Genomic DNA, 26,797 nt, shown 5'->3' on the forward strand with positions numbered 1-26,797 from the left:
GGCGGGCCGTGGAGCTGCTCAGCCACGCTGGGCTTTCTGGCAAAGGCTGAGGACCCACCCCTTCTCTGTCAAGTGAATCATCTTAACCAAATGCACCCTACAGAGACCCCGGGTCTAGGTGATAAAAAAATGACAGTGGGACAGAGAGGAAGAGCAAATTAAAAAAAAACAAAAACAAAAACAGTTGGCACAAAGATTTTGGTTTTTTTTAAATGTCTATTTGACAGCCTGGTTTACGTCCCTGAGTTTTGGTTACAGGTGAGCCCTTAAGGCTAACCCTGGTGGAGTTTTGGGAACAGCCCTCCCAGTGAGCCGGATTCTCAGAGCATTCGTGCTGTTCAGCTCTTTGCAGGGAAAAAGCAGACAAATGAATTCATAACTACTGTCTTAGTGACCAGATAGTCTACCTCCTAGGAGACATTTGCATTTTGAAAGTGCAGGGAATGGTATGTCGAGAGCCTAGATTATTGGGCAAGGCTTGACCCAAAGATGTGGCCTATGGAACTACCAGTGAGGATCGCAGACATGGAGAAGATCTGGATTGTTCAGGGTTGACAAATGCCTGTACCCATGAAGAAGGCTGTGCTCACTTGCTAAACCTTCCTTCGTGTAAAGAAAACATTCCTGGAAAGCAATGTGTAAATTTTGTTCTTATAAACCCAATCCTACTTTAAAGACACTGACCAGGTTTGCCTAAGGATGTACATTCTTTCTGAGAAGTAAATACAGATGACAGTTAACACCTTCTGACCACTGATGACACGCTGGCTCTGTTGTAAACATTGATCGCCTACTTTACTCCTCACACCAACGCTGTAAGTAGGTACTGTCAGTGTCCCCATTTTACAGGTGAACAAACTGAAGCAACAAGAGGTCAAGTAACTCTTAAACCACACTGGTCACACTAGTTAAGTGACCACAACTAGTTCGTAGCAGGCCTAGGATTCAATCCCACTTGATTCCACATTCTCAACGGTGCTAGACTGAAGTGTGTGAGCCCTCCAGGCTCCCCTAGGACTGACATGGGCTGACCATCTCCCTATCTCCATAGGGGACTTGAAGTTTTCTACCCAGAGCTGGGGAACATTGGCTGCATGTTTGTTCCTGACTGTAACAACTACAGACAAAAGATCACCCACTGGGCTGAGCCCCTAGTCAAGTTCCCTGGGGCCTTGGAGGTAAGTGAGCAAGCCTGGCCTGGAGGAGGAGGCTTGGTTTCCCTCTGAGCGTGCTCATCTAGGTGACTTGAAGCCATGTGCAGGGCCATCTGGGTTGGGTAGACCACAGATGCCACAAGCAATGTGCCCTCCTGAGAGCAGCCCCATGGCCTTGGGGGAGGTTGGGGGGGCACTGCAGACTGGGAGCTTTAGCAGGACTCTGGGGCTGCTCCGCTGGGGCCTTTGCCTGCTCGCGGAGGAGCCTGGCTCCTCAGTGTATGTGGAGACCAGCTGGTGTGTGCTTTGGAGTCAGCAGAGAAAAGGAGGAGAGAGGGAGTCCTTTCTCAAGGTGCGAGGTGGCTGGGCATTCGGAATGATCTTCTGAATGCGGAGGAGATGGTTTGTCATGGACAGTGCTTCTCACGTAGGCTAAGCAAGCAGAGAAGTGCATCTTGACTCCGTCATTGCAGTATGAAACCCACCTAAGAGTTTGCTCACACTTGTCTGAAATAGAAGATTGAAGCATTTTTAGGAATTGGAAGTAAGTATTCTTTCTACTAGGAAATGACTAGTACTATCTTGTTCTGGAAGCTTCCCTTAGTCTGGGGATGCGGTAGCCTGGGGAAGGGCCATGTGAGTAGCAAGAGGGACTGTGGCCGCTCCCTCCAGCAGCCAGGCCAGGTCCTGGGGGCGCTGCTCCAGTGTTCTCGTCGCTGTTCCTTTCTTCCTCGACCCTTGGGCCACACTGAGCCCCTGGAATGTCCGTGGTGGAGGGCGGCTCTCGCTTCCTCTGCCGTGTTTTACTAGGAGGTGCCCGGGGCAACCTGCGTACAAGGACCACGATGTGTCCAGGAACCAGGCCACAGATGGGTGGAGACAGAAGGGCCACGGTCAGGATGTGACTGCATGCACACCATGCACACAGTCTTCCGGTCCCCTCCGTGCGCTGCGGAAAGGGGAGGCCCCTGCCGGCTCTTTCTCTCTCTCCGTCCGGCCTGGGGACTCGCAGTGCTGCTGCTGCTCAGGCCTGATGGCGGCCAGGACAAACACAACAAAATAGCAAGTTCTGGGGTGGGGATCTCAGGTTCCTCAGAGGTGGAGGGTAGATCTTTTTTCTCTCTTTCTGGAACTGTTTTCACTATCACGGAACCAATAGACTGCGATGTGTTCCACAATTTATCGGATTGGGAACACGAAGCTTTGACTGGCTATCGTGTTTGCCACCGTGACAAACATCCTTTCCTCTGGGAGGCTAAGCAAGCAAGCAATGAGGAGGCCTTCTGGGTCTCCTCTCCCTCAACCCTGCCAAGGCTCACGCATGTGACCATGCATGCACACGCACGTGCACACATGCACCTGTCAGCCCTCCTCCCTGGAGACCCGTGGCCTGGGTCACACCGGTGGACATGTGGGAGAAGCCGAGGAGACATAGGCCACTAAGTAAGATTCTAACACTTGGAACAGGACATGGAGGGCTGCAGAAGCAGGGCAGGAGCCCAGTCCTTTAGGGAGAGTATAATGCTGCTCCTGTGACAAGATGCTCGACTTCGCCATTAATGTACTTGTCCCTGGCTCCGCCACTGAAGGAGTAATGAGGTGGAACCAAAATACTTTCGTAGCCCAGTGACTGTCCCAGGAGGGATTCTCAAATTCTGCATGATATTATAGCAGGTGTCCACTAGATGGCAGTGTAGACTTTTCTGAGTACCTGGTGTACTTGGTTTGAAGCAAGCTTGGGAAGTCCATATTTGATTCAGCTTGGTCCACATGGATTGTCCTGGGGTGTGGGCATGGAATGCAGAGAAGAGGTCACCCCCAACAGGTCATGAAATTTCCCACCCTGTCTCAGTCCAGAGGCGGGATGGGGGAGAAAACCTGGAGACTTATGAGGGACACAGAGCTGTGTTAAGAAAGCCAAGGAGGGTAGGGATTTCACAAAGAAAAAGTTGGTCAAAGTGATGGAAAAAAAGGAAGAAAAGTAATATTCTACTACTATAGAACCTGACGTTTTTTGGAAATTTAACTGATGCTTGATAAGGCAGATTCAGTTAGAGTTCAAAAAAAAAAAAAAACCAATCGAGTGGTACCCACATTAATGCTGGATATTAGTCATGTGTCATTTCATTTAAAGTTTTCATCAAGTCTGCAAGTGAAGTATTTCTTTAGTTGAGACAGTTACTGGCAAGTGACAAAAGCCAGCTCCAACTGGCTTATGCCAAAGAGGGAAGAAATTGTTGGGTCACAAACTGAAAACTCCAGGGATAGCTTCAGGCATGGTTGGATCCAGGTGCCCAAACAACATCACCAGAAATCTATTTTTCCCTTTTCTCTACTTTTTTCCATGCTGGTTTTATGTGTAAATAGACTCTTTCCTTGTGGTGGCAAAGACAACCCCATCAGTTTCAGATTTGTGTTACTAGTTTATCAATCCCAGTGGGAATAGATTTGAGGCTTTTCAACCATTAAAAATCCCAGAATTTGTCCTGCTTAGATCACATGCTTATGCTTGAACTGATGACCGTGGGTAGCCCCATTAAATCTCCAAAGGCTGAGAGCAGAAGAGGATGGTTCCTCCAAAGGAGAATCAAGGTGGTAGTTGTCAGAAGAGGGAAAAGATATTGGGTCAGAAAAACAAGAGAAGTTCCTGTAGAAGGAATTAATCAGAGCAGGTGCAGAGCTGGAAAGTGGCAGAGCCAGGTCTGCCCACCTCCAAAGGCTTGACCACCAGACTAGTGGCAATGGCTCTCAGGGGAGACATCAGGGTGCCGGTAGTGTTGGGAGGGCTTGCTGAATGAAGCTTTCCTGGGACAGGAAGCAGTGGTTGCTACAGAGGGGGGTGATGAAGAGGGGGAGACAGGCCAGGGACAATGGGAAATGAGAGGGTGGGTAGATCTTCCCTGAAGGGGTAGAGGGAGAAAACACCTACAGAGAGCAACTGGATAAGCGGATGCTATCCTGGGAACAGGGTCCCTCAAAAGTGCAGGCAGGGGGGGCCCTTAGTGACAGAGAAGAGGGTCAAAAGCATTTCCTCTGGGCCCAGGGCCTGGTAAGAAAGGGCAGGCAGGTAAGAAACAAGTGCCTTGTTTCGAAGGTGATTAAAGCAATGCTACCAAAGCAGCAGGTGCTGGTGGGGCATGCCTTGGGAGCCCCCCACCATCACCAAGCAAGCCCCAAGGCCCTGGAAGGAGGGGTGCAGTGGGCCTGGGACAGTGCCTCTGTGCCTACCAGAGGTCCTCCTGCCTGCACACCTTTGCTCAGGCCACTGCCCATATGTGGATCCTGCATTCTGGGATACCCTGCCTGCACCAAAATGCCTCTTCTTCCAAGAAGCCTTCCCTGACTGCCTCCCTCTTACCCCTCTCCTCATCCCTGGCTGGTCTCTTTCTCTGAGCTTTTTAAATATCCCCTACCCACCAGATTTAGTGTTTACTTCCTCTGGCTTGTATTGTGGTTGCTTATTTCTATCTCCCAGAGCCTTGACCAGTGTATAAGCTCTAGGAAAGTAAGACACACACCCCCCACAGCCCCTTTCCAGCATTGCAGACCCCATGACCAGGTGAGTGAGTAGAGAATGAATGAATGGCAGGTGGAAGGACACCTCCTGGAATGTGAACGTGAGATGTGTGAGTTCCACGGTTTGCCTTTTAAGCCCCTGGGTGTCCAGGTGAGCCTGGTGGACCCTGAAGCCAGCCCTAGTCTCTCATCCACCCAGGGTGGGTGGGGGCTGAGGGCTGGGAAAGGGAAAGCCAGGAGACAAGTCCAGTGGGTTTCCCAAAAGGCAAAGTTGTGCAGGGAAATGTGGACGGTTCCTGTGCCAACAGCCCTGAGAGCTGAGAGGTGTCGAAATAAGAAGCTTTCTCTCCGGGTGCTTTGACAAATATTAAGAGGCAAATGTCTTAAAATGCATCCCTCTGAAGACGATGCAAACTGAAAGGACCCTGAGAAGCTTCTTGACTGAGGCTTATTCTTCACCTTGAATTTCACCAGCTGGAATCCTTTTGAAGTGAAGAAATTGCCTTTAAGTGGGGGAATGTGCATTGCATTAGAGAGAAGGAACAAGGAGTCCTGCTGTCCCTCAGGTTTCCAGGCAGGCTTGGCTCCTTTCTCCTTCCCAGAAAGCAGGTGACTCTGAGCCTCCTCCTCCTGGGTGGGGCGGACATAGCCCCATACCACCCTGGGCCCGCAGTGTCTGTGTTGCTGCCCCCTGGGGGCCACCTTCTTGCCCTCACGGGCCCAGAGCAGGGAAATAAGTCGGGACACAGGTGGTGGCATCTCAGATTCTCCGTGCTCAAAGAGACCTCGGAGCTAACTAGCCCACCTCCCATCCTTCTCTTTACACACAGAGCAGAAAAATCGGGGCTCCTCTGGTCACAAAATGATTAGTGGAGGCGGGACACAGAGCTCCTGACACCCAGAGTAAGGCTGGTTAGAGCAGCCCCGGAAAGACGGGGCAGATTCTCTCATCCGGGGTAAGAAGGGGCAGGGGAGGAGCATGCGCACATGGTGACTGTGGAGGACCGGGGAGAGTGGCGGAGGGAGGGCTGGTATGACTCTTGGGTTTCTGTGACGGTGAGGCAGGGCAGTAAGGGTGAAACTAAGCATCGAACTTGTCCTCCAAAACAAGGTGCTTTGGAGAGTGAAGGGGCATGTGGTCGATAATTATCAGGATGGCAAGGGTGATAGGGCACCGTCCCATTATTACGGCTTCCAGCAAGGGACACGAGAGAACTAGATCTACAGGGACAAAGGCCGGTGGCAGCGACTCTGCAGCTGGCCGCCCACACCAGAAGTGTGCAGGGAGATAAGACGCGCCTGAGCTATAGAAATGCTGGCGGGAAAGAGCCAGTGCTGAGGGCAATGCCCCATGCAGCAGAAATTGGAGAGAATGGGCCCATTGGAGAAGTTCGCATCTGAGAAGAAGAACCACAGGGGTGGTAGAGGTCAAACAAAGGGCAGGAGATTTCCACGTTCCTCAGAGGTCAAGGGTGGGAACCGCAGAAGAAGCTTCCGAGGCCCCAGGCCTGAGCATGGGGGTGAGCAGGAAGGGGCGGGAGAGGCAGGTGTGCTCACTGGAGGCGGCCGCCCCAGGATGGGTGGGGAGTCTTCCCGGCTGCCAGACCTGTGAGCTGGAGCGTGGGCAGCAGAGCCCCTCACACAGGGATGAGATGCTATCTGGAGGCTGGAAGGGCTTTGGGTGTGAATGTGAGAAAGTGCACTTTGTGGGCGTTCCAGACAGAGGTCAGGAAGGTGTGGGGCCAGAGAGGTAGGAATGGAAGGGGGTGGCCACCAGGCTCAGACTCAGCGGTGTGGGGGCAATCAGCAGCAGGGCCAGGTTGGGGAGAGCCATTAGATTTGGCAAATTCCCTGGCACTGCTCTTGAGGATGGAGAGAGGAGTTCCAAAACAGGGGCCTGGGAGTGGATGGTAAATCCAGGACAGGGTGGGGGTTCAGCTGTGCCCCAAGTGGTAGAGGCAACTCATGACCTGCAACCCTCACCCAGGGCCTAACCTGTGACACAAGCTTAGTAAATGCTGTCAGTTGTCACTGTAAGAGACAGGCCTGGAGACTGAAGAGTACAAGGCGCAGAAGGATTTGGGCTTCTGGAGCCTCTGGGAGGCCTGAGTGAGTTTGAGGCTCAGAGGCAGGGAGGAGTGCTGACAGGTGGAGCCAGGCCTGGGAAGGCAGATGAGGAGAGCACCCAGTGCCCAGTGGGGGATGTGTGCATGGAGGAGGACCTGCTCAAATGTCCCTTTATCCTTTGTCCCTGGCCAAAGCCTGCTAAAATCAGCCAGGCCTCTCGGCCATCAGCTGTGGTGAGGCCTCTGGCCACAATGGGGCCCAGTGAGAGAACAGGGCTTATCACCATTTCTAACCCTTGCTGCCAGTGAATTGAAGTTGCAGAGAAACTTCTCAGGTAGGATTTCACACAATCCTCCTAACAGTGTTGGGAGCTGGGCAGAGTTGGCATTATCCCCACAGTTGCAGATAAAGGGCCCTCCCAAGGTCACACTTGCCAAAGCTGGGAAGTAGGAGAACAAGCCTTAGATCCCCTCCAGCGCACTGTCTTTCGGCTACATAATTTTGCCTCTTGACTTCATCCTGGTTACTCAAATACGGATGGGGTTCCAGGTAGTTTCGTGCCTAAGCGTCTTTGCCGCCAAAGATGCACAGCTTTGCTGCACAGCTAATTGGCTATAAGGCAATTTTGCTGCAAAAACTAAAATCATGAAAAATAAAAGAGGGACATTCATTAAAAATGACATAATGAAACATGAAGAACAAATAACAAAATTAAAAGACTTGATTGTGAAATATAAAATACTGGAACATATTAAAAATGCATAGTGTAGATTCATGGCAACTCTACACATATCATTGATTTTGCGGATTGTACCTAGGTACTTCTCTTCAAAGTCTTTCATTCATGCTCTCATACATTTTCTTGGTGATTCGTCTCCTTTTTCAGCCTCACACTTTTTCTCTTTTCACTAAAATTTCCTCCTCCATTGAGAGAGGTACCAGTTTGCAAATACGAGGATGTGCTCCTGTAGCTGAGCTTTGCATGGTGTGGTGACAGCCTTCTACACTGCTGTTTGTTTATGGCCTCTGGTCCCATGTCCACTTGGGACTTTCCAAAGTTCTAGGAGAAATGTGGGTTGAAAACTCTGCGTCACTGTATAGGCGGCCACGAGGGCTAAGATTATATAGGATAAAATGCACCAGTGAAACCAAACTGTCAGCCAGTGACTTTTCATCTTTTACGGCAAAGTTGCATTATGGCCGATTACTTGCGGCAACGATGTGTGCAGCAGAGATGCTCATGGCCAAAGAGCCAGGCGCGGCCCCTCGTGTCCACAGTGGACTCGGGGGGCTGTTCCTGGGTCCGCCGGCTGGGGCCGATCCCGACGGAGGCCTCCTGTCTGCCCCTCAGCCGGTCACTGTCATGCGAGCCGGGGACACAAGCGAATACGAACCCCGGCCCTGCCCACCAACAGCAGCACCTGGTGAAGGTAAGAACGTGCGCGGTTGTCATTGTAAAAACACTGAACTCGGAAGTACTTGTGCGGCTGATGTTTTGCTCCTGGGCGGCTTCATTAGGAAACTTCTTGGCCTTGATCTTTATTTCTAGTCGTCTTTCTCCCCCGCACCACCTCTCCTGTCGTTACATTTAGTGCTCCAGGGTTTGCAAAACCTCTGGTCAGACCCGAGCCTGACCTTCCCGGGGCTTTTTAATCAAGCCGCCTGTCCCCCGTCCACAGTGGTGCTCCTCCAAGCACAGGCAAACGGGGTGTTTGCTCAGTGGTTGGGCATCTGATGTCGGCTGAAAGCTTCCAGTCAAGTGTGGGGAAACAGGTTCCAGATGTTTTTCAGATCAAATAATGTTTCTTTGGAAAAAAAAAAAAAAACTGTGTGGGCCGCTTCTCGGAGGGGGCATGTAGGATCTGAAAGGAGAGTTCACTGGGTTTGCATCCTGGTTTTAAAACAAAGGTCGTTCAGCAAGTGTCTGTGTGGGGCACTTCGCGTGTGTGGGATCTGTTCAGAGCCGACCATTGGGGGTGTAAGCAGAGGCTTCTTGGATTTTAAAATAGCTGCCTGGCCCTTGTAGGAGCCATTTGGAGAGATGAATACTCGAATTTTGAATGTACAGTGGCTTGTTGCATGTTCTCACTGGAGAGAAAAGACGGTGGCCTAAAGAGCAGTTCAGAGAAGGGTTTTGAGGCTGTTTGAAGGAGTGATGATGTTATTTGTTAACACTTACAGTCTTGGGGTGGGGGTGGAGGACAGAAGGAGGTGGAAGATCCTCTGCTGGGTGGAGCAGCTCTGCAGCTCTGGTGGAGCAGTCCCATGGACTCTGAGGTATCTCACTCCTGATCTGTGCGCCCTCGATGCCGGCCAGTTAGAGCCCGTCTGGCCCTCATGACAGCTACGTGGGCCAGGCAGAGCCCACGTTTTACAGACGAGGAATCAGCAGCTCATGGGAAATTATCTATTTAGTTTTTAATAGACTTTATATTTTAGAGAAGTTTTAGGATCACAGAAAAATTGAGTGGAAAATACAGAGATTTCCTATATGCCCCTTGACCCACGCACAGGCAGCCCACACTATTAACATCCTCCACCAGAGTGGTATATGTGTTACAACTGGCGGACCCACACTGACACATTGTTATCACCCTCTGTGCATGGTTTACAGGAGGGTTCCCTCTTGGTGTGGCACATTGTATAGGTTTGGACAGATGTAGATGACATGTATTCATCATTATAGTATCAGACAGAGTAGTTTCACTGTTCTAAAACTCCTCTGTGCTCCGCCTCCTCATCCCCCAACCCCTGGCAACTACTGATCTTTCTGCTGTCTACATAGTTTTTGCCTTTTCTAGAATGTCATAGTTGGAATCCCAACTGTGTATAGCTTTTTTGGATTAATAGCACAGACTACCAGCTGGGCCTCCTGACTCCAGCGTCAGCACCTTCTTCACTGCACAAGGGTGTGGTCACACTCCCCATCTTGGCCCAAGCCAGTGGCCAGTTATCCTGTGGCTTAACTTCCCTTTTGGGGAATTGTGCTCCCCTCAACTAGAGGTTTCTGCTGAGACTTTGCAGTGGGCAGGATCCACTCAATCCTACACCCGCTGTCAACTTGGGTGTTCCCACCATTTGGTTTCTTGTCTGTCTCTCCAACTAGAATGTAAACTCCCCGAGGACAGAGCCCTTTGTATGCTTGGAAACAGCACAAAATAGGCAATTTTTGTGCAGTGAGATCTGTGCTGTGATATGGAGCTAAGTACAGGATGCTGGCAAGGGGGGGGGGGAGGTTATCTCTTGGTAATGAGAGTATAAGCATTCCAGTTTTCAAAGCACTTTCCCTAGTCATGACAGTTCTTATCTCCCATCAGTCCCGAGAGGTGGGCCAGGCAGCTGTCTGCTTACACTAAGGATCCTTGGCCCAGGGATGGCCGGAGAAGGCGGATGCTCAGCCTCAGAGTCCAGCACTCATCTACTTGTTGCCTCACACCCTACTTGGGCCTTCTTATAGCCTTGTGGACGTTAGCTTGCCCTAATGCACAGATGTGTTAAGTGGAGTGAGGAAGCCTGGGTTCCAATCCCAGGCTCCTGTACTGTGTTTTTCTTTCCTGCAGCCCCTGTCTCCCTATTGCCCCCAAGCATTTACTACCTGGCCACATTTACTGACTGTTTTCCGCGCGGTCAGGCTCTGTGCTAAGTGCCCCATGCGGTATGATTACCTTCATTCTTCAGTCCAGAAAACTTAGGCACAGAAAGATTCCCGAGCTCATGAGTGACAGAGTCAGGATTGAACCCAGGTCTGTATGGGCTCATCCCCCTGAGAGTAGAAGGCAACTTGCCGTGTGTCCCAAATGACCTGAGCTGTTTCCCATCGCCGCCCTTTACAAATGGGCCTCACAATATCAAATAACTTAGCAAAGTGAGAGATAAGGGGTGGGACATGGGGGTGTGCAGGCATGTGCACAAATCAGAGACCCTTGGTTTCTTCCCCATCTCTAGGTCTGCACTGCTAAACCAAGGGAGAACCAGGGTAAGCCATCAGACATTCTAATTTCCATGTCTGAGTTCTTTCCACTGCAATTAGGAGTGCAGAGGACCCATCCCCATGGCCTAGAGTGCTAGAGCTGCTCTGGGCAGGGGCAGACAAGGCCTAGAGCGGACGAGAAGGGAAGAGGGCCAGGCCTAGCTCCTAGGCGTGGCTCTCCAGGCCCTGGATCTGCGAAGACACACTCCTGCTGTCTCCTGGGGCTGCAGTTGCAAGAGCGAACACCAGAGGGAGATAGGTGACTGTCATCCTGCCCCAGGCAAGGCGACATGCATACCAGCCAGGAAGGCATTGCCCAGGGCGGGCAGACAGTGGAGACCTACCCAGTAATGGAGAAAAGGAGGGTCCTGGATTTGGGTTGGGTGGGCACGCCTCTGCACCCTTTGCCCCATCTCTCCCTTTCCCATTTGCTTATGGAAATGCCCTTCTACTCAAATACAAATATCCTTGGACTGGAATTCCTTAAATCAGGGGCCACTAACTGGAAAAGCCCTCAGGGGCCAGGCCTTAATTAGGTGGATGAAATACACAGTTGGAAGGAAAGCAGGGCCAGGCAGATCTGCTTGCTTTGAGAATCCCCTCACGTGCCACCTGGCATTAAAAGGATTGTTACAGTTGCGCTGGTGGTCCTCTGCTCATCCCTGGTTTTCCCTGACCTGCAGAGACTATTCAGCTTCCTGAGGCTGGACAGTCCAGCGGGGATGAGAACTGCTGGGTATCGGAGCTGCTCCCTTGGTTTAGAGAGCACTCAGAGCCTGAGGAGTTAGTATGAGACGCAGCCAGGCTGGGCGTTGCACAGACCTTGTCTGTCTTAGCTCTGTTACTCATAACTCTGTGACCTTGGATCTTCTCACTAAGATTCCTTTTTCTCACTTTAAAATAGGTGTAAAAGCCATTTCTGGGTAAGACCCAGTGGCCATTTCTCAATGTCAGTCCTTCTGGTCCCCCCCAGCAGCGTTCGACCCAGTGGGTCGCTCCCTCCCCCTAGATACCACTGACCCCACACTCTCTGGATTTGCTTGCCTTCATCCTGTGTGGTGCTTCACTTCTCAGTCTCCTCTGCGGCATGCTGCTCCTCTCCCCAACCTCTTGGTGTAGGATATCAGGCCTCGGGGTTTGGCCTTCTCATCTTTTTCCTATACTTCCTCCCTTGTGGCCTCGTCCAAGGTCATGACTTTAAATGTCTTCTCTGTGATACCCTAGTCACATGGCCACTGGAGTATCTCACAGACCCCTCAAATGCCACATGTCCAACCCCACCTACCCCCCCAAACCTGCTCCATCTCAGCAAAGAACAACCCCAACCTTCCAGCTGTGTTGCCCGGACATTTTGGAGTCATCAATAACTGCTCTTGCTCTCCCATTATACATCCAGTCCACGAGGAACCCCTTTTGGCTTTGCTTCCAGAATACATCCAGAAGCGGGCCACTTCTCCTCTCCTCCACCATCAACACCCTGGCCAGGGCCACCGCCCTCTCTACCTGGGTTATTACAATAACCACCTAACTCGTCCCCCGGACACCGTGTCTGCCCCAAACCCCCAGCGTATTCTCAATACAGCAGCCAGGATGAGCCTTGAAATCTGCAGGTCACATGAGTTTACTCCTCTGCTCAAAATCCTTCCATTTCTGCCCCATTTCACCTGGGTAAGAGCCACAGTGCTCACAATGGCTTACAGAGCCTAGAACCTGGCCCACTTCACCTCTCTGACCTCAGTTCCAACCATTTTTTTGCCTTGTTCACCTGGCCTCCTTATTGCTTCTAACCTACGTATAATTTCTTCATTTATCTTGTTTGTTCATTTGTTTTATCTACTCCCAGCCCCACCCCACAGCTAGGCTGTAAGCCTCAGGAGGGCAGGAATCTTTGGTTTATTCACTGGTGTATCCCATGTACCAGAAGAGTCTCTGTCACATGGTAGGCACTTAATATTTGTTGAATTAAAGTTATTGGACAAAGATTATGAGAGATCGTGTATTTATAGCCTTCGGTGCCGACACAGGGAGCATTCAGTAAATGGTGGTGGTTAGGATCTTCTCTGACGCCCAGGTTGACTAGTACAGCCTGCCACATGAGGGCCGAGGCAGAGTGATGGCTGGAGGACATGGGATTCAAGATCGAGCGTTGTAGGGCTTTTTTTTTTTTTTTTTTTTTAAGGGTTTAAGGAGAGAAAATGGAGGGGGGAGATAGAAGGGAAATATTTTGTGGCTGGTTGAAAAGCAATAGATCTACAAGGCTGGACAGAGGTGCTCTGCAGATAGTGGACACTCAGTAAATCTGTGGGATGAATGAACAAACCCCTTGGCTGGTTAGTACATGCAGAGCTGACTTTGGAAACTGAGCAAAGACCCTCAGTAAAAAGTTTTGGGGGCTGGACTGAAATAGGGACGACAGAAGGCAGAAATCGCCTGCGGCTGGACAGAGGGGGCAGGCTGCAGCGGCCTCTTCCCAGATGCTGGCCGGAGCTAACCACCCTGTGCTCAGAGGCCACCATCCCACCTGGTACTTACTGACTCTCAAGCCCTTGGGAGGCTGGACAAAAGAGACTGTCCACATCTCTGGGGAGCTGAAGTCCCTGGCTCCTCCCTCCCTCAGTGCCTCTTCAAGAGAACTTGGTATTCGAGGATACCCAATGCCGGCAGAACTGTCTCTAGCTCTTCATCTTGCAAATAGAGTGATGGTTAATTTCAGGTTTGGAATCCAATCCCCTGGTTTTTAACGTGCTAAGACTGGAGCTGCTCATCAGCTCTCCATACATCTGGCACTCCCCGTCCTCCACCTCCCCCATCTCAGATGGGAAACAGAGCCACGTGAGGTGCACCTTTTCCAGTGTGTAATCACAGAGCAGCTATTCATTTCTTCCATTCACTAGCAAAGACCCAGGGCCTCGTGGAAAGCTGCCTGCCAGGCTGAGCGCTCCTGGAAGGCAGGAGCGGCAGACAGGTCAATTCCTGCATCTCCCTGGCAACGGTCTCTGACCCAACTCCAGCCTTAGGACCGTTAGATGAGCAAATTCAGAGCCCACATCTATAGGTGAAATCCAGGGGAGCTAGAGCTGTCGACGTAAAAGCCAAACCACATAGCCATAAAATAACTGGAAAAGCCACATATAGGTGAATATTTCTCTGATCTCAGGGTAGAGAAGGTCTATCTAAGCATAAAAATCAAAGGATCAAAATCATAAAGGAAAAGAAGGATGGATGTGAGTTACAACAATATTTGAAACTTCTACACTTTAAAAATGCCGTAAACAAAATAAAAATCCAATGACAAACTGAGAGAACATATGTGCCACAAATATGGCAAAGGATTATTATCTTTATGCATAAGGAGCTCTTATAAATCAATAAGGAAAAGATGAATACCCCATAGAAATAGAGGGCAAAGGATGCAGTAGGTGATTATAGAAATAGGAAAATTCATTAAAAATATGGTGGGGGGAAATGCTTCAATGAAAGGAAATGTAATTTTTATAAGTGGTACAGACTTCATTTAAAATCAACCAAACCTGCAGTTTGGGGTTTTTGTTGTTGTTGTTGTGGTTGTGGTTGTGGTTTTTTTGTTTTTGTTTTTGTTTTTTTAAGAGGAGTATACATTACAGGTAGAAGTACAAATTGCTTCAACCTTTCCAGAGGGTGATTTGATAATGCGTATTAAAATCATTAGCATGTTCATTGTGTTTGAACAGTAATTTTAGTTCTACGAATTTATTCTAATCTGATTACTTAATCAGATACATACACACAGATTTATGTAAAAGGCTGTTCATTGTAGTATTATTTAAAATAGTAGCAAAAGTAAAAAGGAAAACCACATAAATGTTCAACAATAGATTGGTTAAATAGAATATGTTCTATCCATATGAAAATGTACCAGCTAGCCATTGAAAATCATGTTCTCAAAGACTATTTAAGGCTATTGGGAAGTCATACAATATATTTTTAAGTGGAAAAAAACCAAATGATAAAACAGTAATTTCACTACAATCTCAATTTTCAAAAATTATATCTTTTTATGCATGAAAAAAAACCCTAGACGAATGGAGAATACATCAGAATGTTGACATTGGATCACCTCAAGTGGTGGGATTAAGGGTGATTTTTATTTTCTCCTTTACGCTTGTCTGTAATTTCCATATGTTCTCCAATGAACATGTATTACTTTAATAATATGAAAAAAATGCTATTTGGGGAGAAAAAGAGTGAATGCTAAGAGGAAAAGATTCAGCTACCCAAATGGTCTGAGTGCTGGTTGCTGTGGAAACCGTAACTTTGAATTGCCCAACTTTTTGTGAATTACTTCCCTGCTCTGCAGGGTTAGTGCTAGGGCTGGATTCAGCGTTATCCTGGTGTGGGCATGTGGCCAGGGGGGGTGGTAAAAATGGAGGGGCCCTGCCTCAGGCAAAGGTCCCCAGGGAGGGTCCTGGGTTTCATTCCGCTCCCTCTTCCCTTCCAGGTGTCCTGCAGGGGATGCTGGGGCATAAGCCGCCCTGTGTGCACAGGGGCTGGGGAGCCAGTGAAAAGCCGACTGCTTCCCTGCATAGGGTTCCCCAGTGCCTCTGTGGAGTATCTGGTGGTTCTTGTGAATCGGTGTTGCCCCACTCCCAGCCTGATATCTAAAGATAGGGTTCCAGCAGTGGTGTGGGGAGGTAGGGCAAGTGGCTTTCTTTTCCTTTTTGTGTCAAGGATAAAGATGGGGATGCGACCGAGTCCCAGGGACATTAGCCCTAAGTGGAGCCTTTAACCAAAACCCCAATCCTGGCCTAAGCCTTGACCACTTGCTATCTTGCCTTCCTTCTTTCTGCCTCCTGGAGAGCAATTCCTGCACTGGGGGGAGACAGGGATGAAGCACTAGCCCCAGGGCCTTTCAGGAAGCTGAGAGGCTGGGTACCCTGAGTGCAAAGTCACTTTCATATGCCTATTCTCGGAATGAATGTCTCGCTGCCATTTGTGAATCCTGTTCCGAGCTCTAGGGTGTGGAGAACTGGTTGATTTATAGATCGAGGCAGCCACAAGTTGGAATTTTAAAAAGCAATGTGTCCTTTGAGCAGGAGCCCGGGCTGGGGGCTTTGCAGGCTGTCGCTTTGTCCCAGGGACCAGATGGAACTTGTTTTTCTGTTCACTTGGGGGTTTAACCCTTCGTGCACTCCCTCCCCTACAGCCCCATTCAGGAGCCGCTGCCTTTGAGGCCAGGAGTCAGCCATGAGGGAGAATCCACGTCTGTGAGCCTCAGTGATATTTATTGAAAATGCCTCATCTTTTCAATCCCCTGTCTCTGCTGGATCATTTTGTTTTATTTAGCATTTACTGGCGTGTGCCAGCCACTATTTGAAGCACTTTACAAATATTAACCCATTTACTCTTCACAACCATTATTATCCCCGTTTTACAGATAAGTAAACTGAGGCACGGGTAGGTTAAGCAACTTGCCCAGAGTCACACAGTTGGTGGGTGATGAGGCCAGGATTTGAAGCCCAGCTGTTTGGTTCTCAAATTTGTGCATTTAATTACAAAATCATGGCTGCCTCTCAGACAGCAGGTAAATAAGTCCTGCTCTTAACGGTTCAGAGCTCCTGGGGGTAATTCTCCCCACTTTAGCTATGGGAGCATAAGGGACCATCAGAGGGAAATGGAGTCCAAGTCCCAGGGGTTTGTGCTTGAAATACCACTGCCATCCTGGATTTGTCTGACCTGCTACCCTGGTGTTGCCTTCAGGCTCATCAGGCTGCAAAGCCCCTGTTTATAAGGTCTGTGCAGTGTAACAAGCAAAGTTCAGGGTTCGATGCCCACTGCCACTCAACCACAGCACATGCCAACCCAGTGCTACCCAGTGGAAGCAGGGGTCCCTGAGTTTGGATCCCCGTCTTCTATGGGGAAAACTTTATGTCACATACGGCTTCCCTCCAGCAGTGGTCCTGGGGTCGGCCTTTAGCAAACTCTCTTTTGCCTTTATGAAGCAGAACCCACAAGTCTCTTTGAACCTCTGGGAACATTGGAACCCTAACGCTTCCCAGGCAGAAGCTGTTCCTTACCCTAGGGAAGTCAGCATGATTCTCTGTCCCCTTTCTACAGAGGCAGGATCTGAACAGAGGCCTGCGCTTGGCACTCACCGGGGCTTGGGGCTAGCGACAGTGTTGGGTGTCCAGGGCACGCAGGCTGTGTGGGGAGAGGCTGTAGCCTGGGGAGAGGCTAGTAAGACATCAGACCCTAAACAAAGCAGCGTGGGACCATCCTCACTAGGGTGACAAGTGCGTGGGGGATACTGCCTCCTGCCGTGAGGTTACGGGGTGGGGGGGGGCAGGGAACTTGTGATGGTCTATTAAGGAAGGAAAGATGTAGGGCTTGGAGTCAGGAAGTAGGTTTTTGATAAAAATGGCAAACAATAAGAGCACCCGTGAGAGGGAGCTGTTCTTTCTAAGCTCGTCTTCCAGACGATCACACCTTGCTCCCTTACGTACTCAGACTTCTTATTTTAATCATGTTTTGTATGGCAGTCTTTCTAAAATTGGTTACATATGACCCTGCCTTCCTCAACAGTCTAATGAACATAATTTAACCTCTGTTAAATGACTCCATGTCATGGTTGCGAACACCTGTCATGGAGAGTGTCCTTGCTATGCACGGACATTTCCTCTCTGTGGCGGCAGGAGCAGTTGAGAGCCTTCTAGCAAGGGCCCATCAGCACGCTCCTACACGGCTAAGGCCAGGCCCCTGTGGGCAGGAGGCGCCTAGTCCTGAAGGGGGGGGTCGCCCCCGGTTATCAGTCATCTAGGACAGGGAATCAGAACTCCGGTGGCTGCCTCAGTCACTCTGCAGGGTTTTCTCCCACAGTACTTCTAACACCAAATGTGTGGGTTTTTTCCACACCAACAACCAGTTCTCCAGCTCTCCCGTCTGCCAACGTGGAGCCATGCATTTCAATTTAGTCCTCACACTAACTCCCTAGACTTAGTACCAGACTCCACCAGTGAAGGGCTTGGTCTCAAAGACCATCCCCCACCTCAGACACCAGTCACAAGTATTGGGTGCTCAGAGTACCCACTTCCCTCTGATCTTGGCTAAATAATCGGGAGTCCCCACTACACCCCCACTTTCAGGTTCCATAATTTGCTAGGACAGCTCACAGAACTCAGGAAAAGTTTACTTACAATTACCAGCTTATTATAAAGGATATAACTTAAGAAACAGCCAAATGGAAGAGATGACCAGGGCAAGTCATGAGGGAGGTTGTGTGGAGCTGCCCTGCCCTTTCTGGGAGCACCACCCTGTCAGCACCTTCACATGCTCACCAACGGGAACGCTGTCTGGACCCATCATTTGAGGGTTTTCACGGAGGTTTCATTTACAAAGGAGTGAATGATTAAATCACTGGCCACTGGCAATTAACTCAATCTCCAGCCCCGCTGAAGGTCTCAGGGTGGGGCTGAAAGTTCCAACCCTCTACTCATGCCTCGGTATTTCCGGAACCATCCCCCATCTTAACCCTATCTAGGGGTCCCCAACTACCAGTCATCCCATTAGCATACAAAAGACACACAACCCTCTGGAGGTACCAAGACTCCTCAGAGCTGGGTGCCAGGAACTGAAGACAAAGACCAAATACATATCTCTCACTATGCCACAGTCATGGTGGACCGTGTAGAGAGCAGGTGGGTGGTATTGCGGATGAGTTCAGCTGCATGCAGGCAGGCTGGACCACAAGGGGACACATGCCTTTTCCAGGAGTCACCAGCTGCAGACTGACATGACACACTCCCTGCAGTTGGTCAACTTCACAGATGACAGCCCTGGCCCTGGGACTATACTGCCACGTGACAGGGGCCAGATCAAGGCTTATTGAATATGCAAATGATGAGCAAATGGCTATTTTGCACCTGGTTTCATGTGGTTCTCTTCGTCAGCTTGTCTTTTGCTGTCTTGGGGTCTTCAGTGAATACGGGGTGCATCTCTCATTTCACAGTGGTGCCAAGGATGGACGCCTTGGTCTGCGTCTGTGCTCTGCCCTGGCTGGAAAGGTGGGACAGTGCCCAGGACGGGCTCAGAAAGGGGTGAAGGGATCTTGGGAAACCAGAGTCAGAGCTGCCACGCCCAGTGTGGAGATTCTTTTTCTGGAGCTAGGTCTGCCTTGGGAATACACGTCCTTTTCTTTTCATAGGGAAGGCTGAATTTTTTTATTATTTTTTAGATCACTTGCAAATGATATCTGAGGGATCAAAGAAGTTTGTAGGGTTATTTGCTTCTGCATAACCACCCAACACTGTTAAAATTATTTTAAAGATTTATTTTCCTCCTGTCATCTGTCACTTTTTGCTACTGTTAAAGATGATTAGTAGCCGCATGTGCCTTCTGATCTGTGGTAATATGGGAAAGCTGATAATCAAGTATGTCAGAATTATTTCTAAACTAAGAGTAGATAGGCTCAAAATTTGGATGTGAGTCAAGTGCCTGCATTTTAGCCCATGAGCCCTGTGATGTATAAGATGCCTTTGTGTGTGGTTTTCAGACGTGGGGATCAGAAAAGCAGCATGGAAGAGCCGTTGAGCGGGCCGTGGAGGTCTAGAAAGAGATTTGTGTTCAGATTCCAGTTCTGTATCTTACCAGCAGGTTTCTCAGCCTCTTAGCCTCACTTCCCTCATCGTGAACTTGGATAACAATATCCACACAGAGAGGCTTAAAGGGGAAAATGTTCCTAAAGCAACCGGTCTGGGTGCAGAGAGCTTTTTCCACAGTAGGTGCTCACTAAATGTCAGTTCTCATCTTCCCTCCTACCCAATGCTCAGCTGCATGCTGGACACTGTGCGATGGGGGAAGTGACCTCCAGATCAGTCATTTCTATGGGCCCTCACAGTTAGAGAGCCTGTTATATTTTTCAGATCCCTCAGCCTTGTCTCAGTTGAGATCATGACCCTCCATCTGCAGATGAGAAAGCCAAAGCAGAGAAGTGGAAGGATCTTGTCCAAGGTCACACAGGCAGGTGGCGATAGAGCCCAAACTAGAAGCCGGGTCTCCTGCTTTCCAGTGCCCCGCTCCTTCCGTTGCTACTCGCCTGGTAACCGCAGGTGAGAAGGCTAAGCTCTTCATGTTATGGATTCCTCATGTGGCATCCCTGCTGTCCCAGGGTTGTTAGATGGTTCAAGAAACAGAAAATCCATGAAAGCTCTTTGGAAAAATTAAGAGCGGTACACACATGAATTCTGCCATTTTTCTGCAATATTTTAATCCCCTTCTAATAATACCAGGTAGATGAGATGCCTGACACCCCTCCTCCCTCCATCCCCAGCCCTGTGAGGGAAAAAGGAACCAGGACCAGAGCTGCTTTTCCCGGAGGCTGCTCAGCAGACAGCATAGTAACAGGGTGAGTCGCAGGTGCCAGGAGCTCAGCATCGGGCCCTGACCTGCAGGCTGCATACAAAGCCTTCCAGAATGGAAAGCTAACAAACATATTATATATATATGTATATATATATATATTTTTTTAACCACTTCCTCGCCCATGCTCTGGCTTTTCAGAATGAATGATCTGGAAGGCCCAGCTGCCTCCTGTAAGCACTTCAGGCTGCTGAGACAGAGAAACAGGCTCCCCACTCTCCCTGCCATCCCAGGGCCAGGGCTCCCAGAACAGCCTCAGGTTAGGGAACAACAAGGAAAGGGGAATGATGGCCAAATGTCCAGAAGCCCTTGGCTCCCTGGGTCTGGGTCCAGCTTGCGCAGGGCAGCTTTTCCACCTCCAGAGAGCAGGGTGTGTTAAAAGCTCACTGTATGTGTCAGGCGCTGTCTTCAGTTCTTTATGTACTGTCAACCTTTCATCTGCACAACAATGCTATGTAGTCAGTGCTATTATTACCCCCATTTTCCAGATGAGAAAACAGGTGTGTAGCTTGCCCCAGCTAGTAAGCTTCAGAGCTAGCCCTCAAACCCAAGCAATCTGGCTCTGATGGCCGGGTATTAACCACCACGCTATACTGCTTTTCCAAAACAATGGATTTTAATTCATCAAGCCACATTTCCTTGGAAACATCCACAGTAGGGACTAGCAAAGGGAGATTTGGGTTCAGTTTCCCTGTCTAGTCTAGTTTCCATGGTGAGGCCCGTCCCTCTTTGCCTTCCTGAGCTGCTCCTCTCTGGGGAGTAAGGGAGCTTCCAGGGCCCAGCCCCTCCAAATTCACCTCTTCATTACCCCACAGAGCTTCCTAGCCTGTCCTGCCCTCCATTCTGGCTGGCATATTTCAAACACAAATTTTCTCTGATGAGCAGAGTCTCATATATACCAGACCCTTGAGAAAGAGTAACTGCAGAAGAGAAAGACATCCCGGGGGCCAAATCTAGCTTCCTCCTGGGGCGGCAGAGCATGAGGGAAACACCTCATTCCTTTGGGGAAAAGCATCCATGGTTGTCTTTCAAAAGTTACCCTAAACCAAAGGTTAGAGCACTTTGTTTGAAACCTTTCATAATAGATTGAGCAAGTTGATGGCTGGGAGGATAGAGTTATCATTTTCTGCTCAGGCTGCCATAACAAAATACCATAGACTGGGTGACTTAAACAACAGAAGTTTATTCTTGCGGTTCTGGAAATTAGAAATGCAGGATCAAGGTGCTAGCCAAGTCAGTTTCTGGTGAGAGCTCTCTTCTCTTACAGACAGCTGCCTTTTGTCCATGTCTTTGTGTGGAAGAGAGAGACATAGAGAGAGAGCTCCCTGGGATCTCTTATAAGGGCATTAATAACATCATGAGGTCCCCAACCTCATGACCTTATCTAAACTGTATTAACTTCTGCAGGCCCCATCTCCAAATACTATCACATTAGGGGTTAGGGCTTCAACATATGAACAGGGTGGGGAATACAAACATTTAGTCCATAGCAGAAGGCAAAGACTCAGCAGGGTGTGCGCAAGAGCTCAGGATCTGGACATGCTGAGTGTGGTGTTATCAGACATCCAGGAAGAAGTGTTGAGTGAGTGTTTATATATGCGTTTGATGTTCAAGGCAGAGGTCTAGGCTGGAGATAGAAGTAGATCTGAAAGTCTACCTCTCCAAGCCACAGTCTTCTCAACTATAGAACAAGATTAATAACACCCACCCCATAGGGTTGTTGGAAGGTTTGAATAAGAGAAACAAGATACTTGGGATATTTTTATGTGTAGTAAAACTAGAGAGCTAATTCTTGAGAGTTAAGTGGCCAAGATACACCTGGCTAAAATTATGGCATAGATAGCTTGTCTTTGGTACCTCCACCCTCCACATACCGTGTCCTTTCCCCCTTGGACATGGCAGCATCTTCTTCCTTCTCTGCCCCACCCCCGCCCCCACGCCTATTCCCATCTATGTCTGTTCTCCTCAACACATCACATCCCAGTGTGGTGACTGATAGCAGCTTAAAATGTTATCTGCCCCAAGGGACTTTGCATGCTAAGAGACAGAACAGTCTTAAATTAAAAGAAGAAGGAGAAAGAAAAGGGAAGAAAGAGGTGGAGGAAGAAGGGGAAAAAAAGCTATATTTTTTCAATTAGCAGAAAAAAATATGGAATTTACTCAGTTTTGTTTTTCCCATACTTTTCTTAAGTCGTTTTTTAAGGATTTTTTTTTTAAGGATTTTATCTATTTATTTGAAAGAGAGTGAGAGAGGCAGCACAAGACGAGGGAGGGGCGGAGGGAGAAGCAGACTCCCTGCTGAGCAGGGAGCCCGAGGCAGGACTCGATCCCAGGACCCTGGGACCATGACCTGAGCCGGAGGCAGACGCTTAACCGACTGAGCCACCCAGGCGCCCTTAAGTCTTTCTTAAATCATTTCCTTTCTATATCAGTGTCTACATTAAGCTTTAGTGTATTTAATATGTGTACTTATATATAAATATATACTAATATATTTAGTACATTGGGATATTTGATTTAGCTATGTATATATTTATATCTGTCTATACAGATCTCCCTATATACATATGTATAATTTTACATATACATGAAACTATACATATATATGTGTATGTATATATATATGTATACATATGTATGTATGTAGAGAAAAAAAGAGAAAGAATCATCATATACTATGCATCAATTTAAGTTTAGAGCTACTGTGCTAAAGAAAAGAGACACTAATTGTGGATTTTGGGGCTTCACATATCTGATGGCAAGATGGTTGAGGCATTTCGTGCTTCTGAAATACCGCCCCATCATAAATTGTCATTTTCTAACTTCTGTGAAATGCTGGTTCTACCAATGAACACAGTAGGTTGGGAGAGTCTTCTTATTAATTTCTGAGCCTCAGCCTGAACAAGAATAGAGAGCCCAAGGTGCGGGGGATGAGAAATGAAATGGGTGATGTGGTTCTGTCCTTAGGTATCTGGAGCTAGAAAAATCTCACTGGACAAAATGTCAGGGAAATTAGTGTAGGAGTGCACCTGAGTCAGCCCCAGGAAACCCATGGTGGGAGGGGTGGAAAGAGGGGTGATCGTTTGGATGATGGAAGATCAGGGGAGACTCCGCTTAGACTGAAGGTACTCCAGCAAGCAGGATGGAACGCTGATAACGTCCCCACTGACGCTGCAGCCATCAGGTAATTAAATCATGGGGTATGAATTGATAGGTAAGCAGGGGCAGAATTCTGTTAATGGGTGTTAGCTCTGATCTGTGCTTCGCACTACTTCAAACCTTCATTATACCACACTTGGACTATGACCGTGGTTTTCTAAAACTCAACTCCCTATCTTTTTCCCCCAGAACAACACATCTTCCTCCTCTGGGCTCCCGCATCACTCTGCATTCTGAGAGCATTAATCTCACTCTATGGCAGGATGTGATGTCTTGCAAACATGTCTTATCTCCCCAACTACATTACCAGCAAATCTAAGGCAGCTGTCTTACACCACATGTCAGACCTGCCCAGGGCAGAGGGAGCACTCAATAGGCAGTAACTGGGGGCTCAGGCAAGCAGACTGGCATGAGGAGACCTGCCCATGGGGAGCAGGGCTTGTGCCCGTAGGTTGGGCTCAGGGCTAGGTCTCATGCCCTCGGGGGCAATCTCACAAAAAGAGGCAGAACCTCTATCAAGGAAAACTACACAGGTTTCTGAAATGGAACTTAGGATGAGCTTATTAACAAATTGGACATAATTGGTGAAAGAATCCATGAACTTGAAGATAGATAGAAATTATCTAAACACACATAAAGAGAGAAAAGAAGGGTAAGGGTCACGACAGAGCATCCGAGAATTGTGGCAGAATAGAAAATGGTTTAACCTACATATAGTTGGAGTCCCAGAAATAAAATACAGAAAGAGCAGAGCAGAAGAAATATTTGAAGAGATGATGGTCAAGAATTTTTCAAAACTAATAGATCCAAGAAGCTCAGAGAGCTGAAATCAGGATTAAAAACAACAACAACACAACAACAAAGCAACATCTAGACGTATCATGATCAAACCGTTGAAAACCAACAGTAAAGAGAAACTCTGAAGACAACCAAAGAAAAAAATAGCGCTGGTATCCCCTCACCAGAGTATTCCTAAATACTCACAAAGGAAATATGTTCTCGCGACAGAGTTGGAGAATACACAAGGGGGCCAATGTGTTAGCCTACCCCAACATTTCTATAGTTCTCTAGGTATTTGGGTTGTTACCTGTATGTTATATCAGGGAATATCCATCACCTCAATTTTAGTTAGTATAGGATACCACTGAGTTCAGCTGTCATCAGGGAACGCACTGAGCAAACAGACCCACACCCAGATGATCTAGCTAGCACTTTGGATCTAGAATCCATATTAAATCAAGCTGGTCCGATCTCAGGTTATCTTCTTTCCTCTGATCTAGATCTTAATATATATAGTATATTTCTCAGGTTTCTGAGATAACATATCTTTCTCAGATCTCTGCCAATAAATAAAAGAAAACAAATGCCAATTATTTGGGTGTGGAAGTCTGCTGTTTTGGGATCAGACTTTATATTTGTCTCTGTGAGGTATGCTGAGATCTGACTCTAGGATAGGTCTGAAGCAATGAGGGGCGGTCTTTGTGGGCATCAAGAACAGCTATTCTCGGGGTGCCTGGGTGGCTCAGTCGTTAAGCGTCTGCCTTCGGCTCAGGTCATGATCCCGGGGTTCTGGGATCGAGCCCCGCATCGGGCTCCCTGCTCGGCAGGAAGCCTGCTTCTCCCTCTCCCACTCCCTCTGCTTGTGTTTCCTCTCTCGCTGTCTCTCTCTCTCTGTCAAAAAATTAATAAAATCTTAAAAAAAAAAAAGAACAGCTATTCTCTTGCAAGGTAAGATCAGCCTTACCAGACACAGAAGAAGGGGTGGCTTCTGCTGGAAAGGGAGGCTGAGTTGGGTCTGAGCTTCAGCCATCTGAATCATGCATCCCAAATCACAGGGTCCCAATTTTTCCTCATCGAGTCTCTCTCCCTGAAGAGACTTGATGAGTCTATGAACTTAGGTTATAACTCAGCAACCTGCAGAATCAGAGTTCACATGTGATTTGTTTTGTTGGCACTGAAGCTACAGGCTACTTGAAGATTTCCCACAGCTCACTGATGTACCATTCTGTTTTGGTTTTTTCCCACAGGTTCTTTCCAGGAAGTCATAAATGTTCCCTGGTCTTCTGATTATGCCCTGAGTCAAGAATTTAAACCCCAAGTTTGTTTTTCTGTTTTTTTTTTTTTGTCTTTCCATATCAAGCAGAAGAAGCCATCTTATTCCACTCTGTGTATTCATCATCCCTAATATAATTAACTATCATGCAACTCTGCCAATCAGACATTATCTTTAATGGGCACTTCATTCTAGGCAACCACACTTGATAATTAAGAATCTTTTGCTACTGTATGCCATGGGCCACCAACGTCACATTTTATAATGTAGCCTGTTGCGCATCTTCATCACTGATTTTGAGCAATTTGATGTGATGTGCCTTTGGTGTAGCTTCCTTCATTTTTCTTCTGCTTGGCATTTCTTTTGCTGGGCTTCTTAGATCTGTGGTTTATAGTTCACATCAAATTTGGAAATTTTCAACCATGATTTCTTCTTTTTTTTGCCTCCCCCACTCCCTTCAAAGGACTCTAGTTACCCCTATATTTAGCTACTTAAAGATGTCCCACACTCTTTGACGTGCCATTCTGGGTTTTTTCCCCAGTCTTTTTTCTCCCTGTGTTTCATTTTGTATGGTTTCTGTTGCTGTGTCTTCCAGTTCACTAATAGGTTATCCTGTGTGATAGTCTTCTGTTGACCTCATCCAATGTATTTTTCATCTCAGACATTACATTTTTTTTAGCTCTTCAAATTCAATTTGAATTTTTAAAAAGATTCCATCTCTTTTAGGATATTTAAGCATGCCTACCTTCTTGAACATATGGAATATAGTTATAATAACTGCTTTAATGTCTTTGTCTACTACTTCTATCATCTGTGTCATTTCTGGATCTGTTTCTATTGATTGATTCTTGTCCTCATTACGGTTTCTATTTTTTGCTTCTTTGCATACCTGGTAATTTTTTTTTTTTTTTAGTTGCCAAACATCGTGAATTTTTACTTTGTTGCATGTGAGATATTTCATATTCTTATAAATATTCTTGAGCTTTGTTCTGGGATGTAGTTAGGTTCATTTAAAACAGTCTGATCCTTCTAAGGCTTGTTTTTAAGCTTTGTTAGGTGGGACCAGAGCAGCCTTTTTCTAGAGCTGATTTGCCCCAATGCTGAGTGTTCTACCTGCTGCCTTATGAATTACAAGGTTATTTTTGGGGGGGAGGGGTGAGGGTTGCTGTTGTTGTTTACTGTAGCTGGTAGGAATACAAACTGTTCTTAGGTCTGTGTGATCCCTGAAGACGTTTCCCTCTGTTCCTTTTGGGAGTTCCTTCCCTGGTGTGTCAGGTCATTTCTTCACATTCATGTGCTCATCAGTACTCAACTAATCAAGGAGGATGCTCTGCAATTCCCAGAGGTTTCTCTCTGCACAGTTCTCTCTCTCTCTCTCTCTTCCCTCTGAATTCCAGGCAACTTGACCTCCTTGGACCTCCAGCTCAGTATCCTCAACTCAGAGTGACCATCAGCCTCTACCTGGCCCCACGCCCTGCAGTGCAGCCT

At 48.0% G+C, this 26,797-nt stretch overlaps 1 protein-coding gene across 3 annotated transcripts in view; it reads left to right on the top strand.

The window, feature by feature from the left end:
* The window catches only part of PEBP4 (phosphatidylethanolamine binding protein 4), a 246,852-nt gene that overhangs the window by 54,790 nt on the left and 165,265 nt on the right, over window positions 1-26,797 (top strand). For all 3 annotated transcript variants that reach the window (XM_073892605.1, XM_073892606.1, XM_025873837.2), the window contains exon 3: window positions 1,052-1,178. In XM_073892605.1, coding sequence (XP_073748706.1) covers window positions 1,052-1,178 — 127 coding nt within the window. The remainder of the gene's footprint in view (window positions 1-1,051; window positions 1,179-26,797) is intronic.

Source organism: Callorhinus ursinus, unplaced genomic scaffold (assembly GCF_003265705.2).
Source record: "Callorhinus ursinus isolate GAN/ISIS: 27379988/994484 unplaced genomic scaffold, GSC_fseal_2.0 scaffold4, whole genome shotgun sequence".
NCBI lineage: Eukaryota > Metazoa > Chordata > Mammalia > Carnivora > Otariidae > Callorhinus > Callorhinus ursinus.